The sequence below is a fragment of the Drosophila albomicans genome, chromosome 2R (genome assembly GCF_009650485.2).
Source record: "Drosophila albomicans strain 15112-1751.03 chromosome 2R, ASM965048v2, whole genome shotgun sequence".
NCBI lineage: Eukaryota > Metazoa > Arthropoda > Insecta > Diptera > Drosophilidae > Drosophila > Drosophila albomicans.
The window spans coordinates 25,853,353-25,861,402 of NC_047631.2; the positions used below are offsets into that span (position 1 = coordinate 25,853,353).

General features: G+C 37.5%; 1 protein-coding gene across 4 annotated transcripts; it reads left to right on the plus strand.

Moving 5' to 3' along the window:
• Positions 1-84: 84 nt before the first annotated feature.
• LOC117574234 (neutral ceramidase) lies at positions 85-7,927 on the plus strand. Of its 4 annotated transcripts, none has more exons than XM_034257945.2 (6): positions 85-103; positions 4,207-4,369; positions 4,426-4,749; positions 4,807-5,673; positions 6,933-7,543; positions 7,615-7,927. In XM_034257945.2, exons 2-6 carry the CDS (start codon positions 4,241-4,243, stop codon positions 7,796-7,798), a joined length of 2,115 nt encoding a protein of 704 aa, XP_034113836.1. In that variant the 5' UTR covers positions 85-103; positions 4,207-4,240; the 3' UTR covers positions 7,799-7,927. The 4 variants fall into 4 exon arrangements, with proteins under 4 accessions (XP_034113836.1, XP_034113837.1, XP_034113835.1 ...); XM_034257946.2 differs by lacking the exon at positions 85-103 and adding an exon at positions 941-1,385; XM_034257944.2 differs by lacking the exon at positions 85-103 and adding an exon at positions 941-1,378.
• Positions 7,928-8,050: the final 123 nt, after the last annotated feature.

Sequence of the window (8,050 nt, forward strand, 5' to 3'; positions counted from 1 at the left end):
ACTTGAGCGAAAACTTTGTCCAATTTACTGCATGTCCATTCAGTCTTAGGGACTGGAAGCTAGCTGAAGTGTTGAACTGCTCGAAATTTAGCCATTTTTCCAAGTAAGTAGAATGTGATTTATAATGTAAAAGTGAAATTTAATTTACCTGATGGCATGGTAATTAAAATGTAAACAGCAAGTGCAATAATTAATATGGATTATCTGCTGCGTTTCCCATCGATATGATAAGCTATGTTATCTGTGGGTAATTCAAAGCAAGAAAAAAATGCTGCGCCAATAAAACTAGTGCCAAAGTCAAACTTCTTCGAAATGAAAGAGAAGAGAGTGGGAGAGTAGGAGAGAGAGAGAGAGAGAGCGTGGTCAAGTGATTGCGGCGACAAAGCCGCTCAGTTCATGCGCCCGCACTTTACAGATACAAATGTATCTACGCGTAATGTACATAGATACTCGTACTTGTTGCTGTGATAATGCACAGCAATTGAACAAATGACCGCATGACAAGTTGACGAATGACTAAGTGAACGCTGGCTATGGCAAAGCGCTGCAAAGCAAAGCCCGAAAATCAAATAGAAAAAAATCAAAATCCCATTCAAAACAAACAAGAGACGAGAGTTGAGCTGAGCTGAGCGCAAAGCTGAGAGAGAGAGAGAGAGAGGTTTAGTCGCTTCCATCTTGTGGTCAGTTGTCGGCGGCAAATTGGCCCAGTCGTGGAGCAGTCGAGTGCCAACTTGGGCGCATAGCGGGCGTCGAAATTTCAAAAGAGATCTCCACAAAATACAAATTTGTGAATTTCGGTTTCGGTTTTAGTTACAGTCTCGTTTCAATTTGTTTTTGGGTTTTTCTTTTTGGACATTTCATTTATTATTGTTATTCGTCTCTCTGTGTTGTGGTTTTAATTTTTTGCCATGACAAGATGAGTATCGATTGTGAAATCAAATCCGTTGAAAATCGAACAAGTGTTTTACGTGTTGCACTGACAATTAAGGGGCGTGCGTGAGATAAACGAAGAACAACAAAAATCGCATAACATTTTAGATCGCTTCGGAGTTTAATTGCAGCAAGTGAAATTAGCGGGCTGCTCGACAATCGACAATTGAACGGGTTAATATAGCTCGTAGTATTCGCTTATCGCAGTAACGTGGTCAACGAACAACAAAAAGGAGGCTCATTGCATAAGCGCAGAAAACGAGATACGCGAACAGCGAACTGCGAGATACTTTGTGTTTAACCTCGAAAAAACGGAAACTGAAAGGAGCGCATCAAGTTGAAATCAAGTTGTGTATGAAAAGGCTCATCAGCCGAAAATTTTCTGTAATTTGCTCAATTGGATGCCAGGCATTGCGTTGTGTATCCAAGAGATACATTTGAATCTTTTGTAAGTGGTGAGCACACACACAAAGTGATAAGCACAATACTTTATATAGTTTGTATACAATACAATAGTAAATAAGAAATTGCGGGCTACGAATCAAAAGCAGATAAAACCCAATTACAATTCGGATGAGGCGAGCGGATAACGGTTTCAAATGAATCACGAACATTGCATGAACAGCAGATAGATTTGCATAAAAAGCGCGAAATCCATGAAGACATCTTCAGGCGACGTAATGTCGCATAATATTTTGATCATCATCATGATGTTGATGATGATGCGAAGAGCAACAAAAATTTATTAAATTACAAGTTTGAACTTGTGTGTATCTTTTTTGTTGGTTTGTAGCCCTGCAGCTGTTATCGTTGCCATTGTTGTTGTTGTTGTTGTGTATCTATGTTTGTCAGCTTTCGTGTGTATGTGTGTGTGTGTATTTATTTAATTTTCGTTTTCAATGTCAGGCTGTGCCGACAACTGTCGACTGAATTATGCAAAGCGCAAAGCGCGTCAATCTCCGCACTTGGCACTTTTTTCTTTTTTTTTGTTTTTTTGTGTGACTGGTTGCATTACATGGCAAACATACAAAGCAATTACTCACTCGATTTCCTATTTAACGCCTCCTGAATTAAAGTTCTATTGTCTAGAACGTGGTCCGCATACACAAGAAGAATATCTCTTTAGAACTTCAACAAAGAGCCAAGGAAATTGCCAACTACTTTTGATTTCCATATCGATCATTATGTTAACATTCACCATAACAGTCCACTGTTAACATTAACAGAAGCCCATTGCACAAACAAACTGTTGATAACCGGTTCGAGTAACAAGTCTCAGTTGTTCCATTTCATTGATAAGACTTCCAGTTGTTGTTGTTGTTGTTATTGTTGTTGTTGCTGTCCTTCGGTCCGTTGATATTTCTTTGTCCATTGATGCAACGACTGGAGGCCACAGCACAGCGATTATTACACAGCGACACCTTAATAAATTAGCATTTTGTTATTGTTGACAGTCCATAAACCCAAAAGTATCTATATTCATTTCGAAATTGTATCTATATGTTGCAGTCTGTATATATTTTATTTCGTATCTATTTATCGCTAGTAGGCTGGCATTTGAATGATTTGTTGAGGCATTCGCAATAATTGGCCATCAACAGAGTTTGCAAAATACTTAAGCGCTACTAATTGATTGACAACAAATTGCCCAACTTCTGAAGGCAGCGCGATAATGTCTCTCTGTTGAATAGATAGCTGAACATTATAATATCAATAACTTGATAGATAATATATACTAATGTGGTCATTACTTCAACACATTTCTTCGAGGAATGTCTTAGAAAAGTGAGAATTTTTTAAATATAATATTTATTTTAAAATATTTATAATTTTTATTAAAATTTTAAATTTTTGAACAATCATTTTCTGAAGAAAGTAAAAATTTTATAAAGCAAAACATTTATTCAACAACAATTGAGCAAAGACTCAAATCTTGAGCATAAATGAGTTGCTAAAAAATCTACGAATTGAGATCAATTGTTAAACTAACAAAAGTAAGTGACAGTTCAGTTAATAGTTCACTTTAGCCAAGTGTTAAGAAAGCATGTTAAAAGTATCTTAAAACGAATGCTGTTAATACAAAGTACTAAAAGTAAAAGTGTTAAAGTGATGCTAAAAATAAATTGTTAATTTAATTAGCAGCAAAAATTCCAAATTATTATTGATTATTGAATGAAGAGTGTATAGTATGTACTTCATATGCTTCCTGCTGTTGTTTTTAATAACAGTGGGAATGTTAACAGTGTTGTGTTAAATTGAATGTTAAGTAACATAAGCATACTAAATGTTAAATGTGGAATGTTATTAAGCAGAATAAGTATTGTGTTCTACTAAATCTGTTTTAATAACAAAATAAAAAAAAAAAAAAATAAGATCTGAAAAACATTTCATTAAGATGATAAATAATATAATACAATAACAACATCTAAAATAATAGTTCAGATGCGCATTAAAAAGTAATTTAAGATGATAAGAGTGCTGTGTTAAATTCAGTATTAACTAATATAAGCATGATAAATGTTAATTTTAATAGGCAGAAAAGAAGTGTTGTGATCATTAGATGTGTTTTAATAGCATAATAAAAGTCTAAAGTATATAAAAAAAAGAGTGAAAAAAGATTATTAATAACATAATAGCTACATATATAAAAATAGTTTAGATGCGCTTAAAAAAAGTTATTTAAATTTTTAAGAAATCAAAGATTAATTTTGTTTTTAATCAGACAAAAACACCAAGCGACTAAGAACAAAATATGAAAATTTGATAACCTGATTTTGCAACTTTAGAGCTTAAGCGAGGTTGTTAAACTCTTTCAAGTCTAAACTAATTCAAATGTGACTTTTTTGCTACCTCTAGACTATATTAATGCGCCTTTGAAAGCTTGCTATTTACTATGCAAAATGTGGTTAAATTTGTCCATTACTTTATTTACAATCTGTAAGAAATGTAATTAAAAATTACTGCGAAAAATGCACATTAAAGTTTAAAAACTAATCTTAAACTTCAGCTGACAATTGTTAATGTTTAATGTGAATACTTTAATACAATTGTTATTGAAAGCATAAGATTTAAAATTTTCTTACATTTCTGCCGACAATTGTTAACGTTAAAATTGAATAACTAAAATAAATGTTATTGAAAACCTAAAAATTGTGAACATTTCAAGTAAATAACTCAATATAATTGTCAATAATAATAAAACTTTAATAATTTCTCATTATTAACACGCTATTAAGCTTAATCTAACCGCTCATCCATTCCATTTGCTCATTACAGTTAATTACGATTTAATTTCGTGCTATTGGCAACGATGATGGCTAATTGCAAACTTGGCTTCTATGCGCTGTTGGCGCTTTGCTTCCTCTTCAGCTTGAGCAGCGCCTACAAAGTGGGCGTGGGTAGGGCGGACATCACTGGACCGCCAGTGGAAATCAATTTCGTAAGTGGAAAGATGTTTTTCACAGAATTATTAACTTAATAGGAACCATTTGGCAGATGGGCTATGCGAACATTAAGCAGATTGGACGCGGACTTCACACTCGCGTCTTTGCCAGAGCCTTTGTGGTGGAGGATGAGCAAGGACATCGGGTGGCCTTCATTAGCGCCGATTGCGGCATGATGGGCTATGGACTCAAGAGGGAGGTGGTGAAGCGTCTGCAGGCGCGTTACGGCAACTTGTATACGACGGAGAATGTGGCCATCAGTGGCACGCATACACACGGAGCTCCTGGTGGATTCCTGATGCACTTGCTCTACGACATTTCCATTCTCGGCTTTGTGCCCCAGACCTTTGAGGTGATGGCACAGGGATTGTATTTGGTAAGTCGCCTTAAGCTATTCAACTATTCTCCTCTTTAATTTCTTTAACTCCCTCAGAGTATCAAACGTGCCACGGATAATCTGGTCGATGGTCGCATCTTCTTTTCCAAGACGACAGTTCTGAATGCGAACATCAATCGCTCTCCCACTTCGTATCTGCGCAATCCTGTCGAGGAACGCGCTCAATACGAACACGATGTGGACAAAACTTTAACGCAACTCCGCTTTGTGGACAAGGAGAACAATCTGCTGGGCGCCTTCAACTGGTATGCGGTGCATGCCACCTCGATGAACAACACCAACAAACTGGTGACCAGTGACAACATGGGCTACGCTGCTTTGCTGCTCGAGAAGGAATACAATCCCAACAAGATGCCAGGCAAGGGAAAATTCGTCGGCGCCTTTTGCTCCTCGAACTTGGGCGATGTTTCACCCAACATCATGGGACCCAAGTGCTCCATTTCGGGCAACGAATGCGATTTGCTTTCCTCGCATTGTCCTGCCGGCGAAGGTGATTGCTTTGCCTCTGGCCCTGGTCGGGATATGGTTGAGAGTACTCAAATCATTGGACAGCGTTTGGCTGAAGGAGCTCTAAGTCTGCTCAACGAGCAGAGCCAGGAATCCACGGCTCGCGAAGTCACCGGCGATGTGCGCTTCATTCATCAGTTTGTCGACATGCCCAAGTACAATGGCAGCACCTACAATCCGCTCTCCCGCAAGCTGGACAAGATCAGAGGCTGCCAACCGGCCATGGGTTACAGTTTTGCTGCAGGCACCACCGATGGTCCTGGCGCCTTCAGTTTTGAGCAGGGCACGACTACCGATAATCCCATGTGGAACTTTGTCCGCGACTTTATTGTGCCGCCCACGCAGGAGGATGTCAAGTGCCACGAACCGAAGCCCATTTTGTTGGCCACTGGAAGGGTAAGTGAAATAACTTATTTCTTATATTGAAGTTAAAGTAACTGTTAGTTGACTGGCGAATAAGTTTATGGTAAATTTTAAAGCAAAGTTTTTTCAACATTAACTGACACTTAATCTCAAATGAATGCTGTATTTAAAGTAACTATTAGATATCTGTTAAAAGTTTGTAGTATAGTTTAAAGAAAAAATTTTTTTAAGTTCACTGACACTTTATCTCAAATTTGTATGCTTTAGTTAAGGTAACTGTTAGTTATCTGGCATATAAGTTTATGGCACAGTTAAAAGCAAAGTTTTGTTTTAAGTAAACTGACACTTAGAATCAAATTTGTATGGTTTAGTTAAAGTAACTATTAGTTATCTGGCGAATAAGTTTATAGTACAGTTGAAAGCCAAGTTATTTTTGAAATAAGAATTAAAAATGTATGCTTTAGTTAAAGTATCGGATAAGTTTATGGTACAGTTAAAAGAAAAGTTTTTTCTAACATAAATTGACACTTAGAATCAAATTTGTATTTTCTAGTTAAAGTAACTATTGGTTGGTTAAGTTTGTTTTCTAGTTAAAGGCAGAAATGGTTTCTCAAAAAGTTTAACGTAAGTCAAATTTGTAAATTGATATTGTCCGAAGTTTCGAATTAATACAGAGATGCTTAAATTAAATCAAAGGTAAAGTTATATATGGTTTCCTACTTTGACCAGGCCAATACTTATCAGTAATTTACACTTAACTGGAAGTTAATTTATACTTAACTGGAAGTTAATAACTTACCCACGTTCAATTTAAAGTGATAGATAGTTTCTTCCCTAATAAGTTTATATACAAGTTGAAAAAATGCGGCTTCTGAAGACCTTTAACTAAATAGTTTAATAATCAGCTGAGAAAAGTCTTTCCATGCGATAAATTTTTAACTTGAGCGTAACCGATAGTTAAAAATTAACAAACAGATGCGACCTTAGAAAACCAATTTGATTTTTCATGAGTTTTTAATCGAGCGAAAGGTGTTAATTTGAAAATGAGAAAACAATGCGGTTGGTCTCCCAGATTTATGTTAAAGTAGTAATATTTAGTAACGCTCGAAAAAATTTAAGGCCCACTTAAAGAAAATTCCAATTTTTGAAAGTCTTAAAAGAGCGATAAATATTTTGAATCTTAGCTAATCTTAAAGTTAAGGTGAATGTATTTGGTTCTTCTCACACAATTTTTCTGAGCGTTAAGTATGAACTTGTGATTGAGAAACCTTCCTAAACTTCCTCACTTTTAGGCCACCTTCCCTTATGAGTGGCAGCCCAAGATTGTGTCCAATCAGATCCTCAAGATTGGCGATGTCATCCTGGCCGCTGTGCCCTGTGAATTCACCACGATGGCTGGACGTCGTCTGCGCAATCAAATCCGTGCTGCAGCCTCCGCTGCTGGTGGCATCGACACCGAAGTCATCATTGCTGGACTGACCAACATCTACTCCAGTTACACGGTAACTCCTGAGGAGTATCAGGCACAGCGTTACGAGGCTGCTTCGACCATCTTTGGACCACACACGCACACCATCTATATGGATGTGTTTGAGCACCTGACCAAGGCGATGATGCGTAACGAAACTGTGGACGCGGGACCAAGTCCGCCGTACATGAACGATGTGATGTTGTCGCTGAATACCGGAGTGCTCTTCGATGGTCATCCCATTGGCACGGACTTTGGCTATGTGAAGACGCAGCCGGAGAAGGAATATGGCATTAATGACACCGTCAAGGCCACCTACATCTCGGGCAATCCGCGCAACAATCTGTTCACCGAGAAGACGTACTTTACCATCGAGCGCAAGATCAACGAGGATCGCTGGAAGGTCACCTACACCGATGCCAGCTGGGAGACAAAGTGAGTAGACTTGAAGTTTTATATTTAATTTTGTAATACATAAAAATAAAATGGACTCTCCTTCTTTCTAGAATGATCTGGCATCGTACCAACACCATTTTGGGATTCAGTGAGTTGGAAATCTATTGGACCATCAGTCCGCAGACGTTGCCTGGCGAATATCGCATTCGGCACTCGGGCGAGTACAAATATATACTGGGTGGCAAGTATCCCTATGAGGGACTGACGCATTCGTTCACCGTCAAGGAGGATTAGAGTGTGTGCCGTATTTATTTACAGAGAAAGCTTTATTTAACAAACAAACAAAAAAAAAACACAGAAAATACAACACAACATGAATGCCAAATTTGTTAGAACTTAAATAAACTATTGGAAACTGATTAATATGTTTGAATTTTATTATTATTTACAATTTGAATTCCTTAAAAGTAGATATATTTTTCAAACTGCGCGCCACACGTAACGGAATCCACAAAAGCAGCTGAGCACTCTGGTTGCTGTCTACGC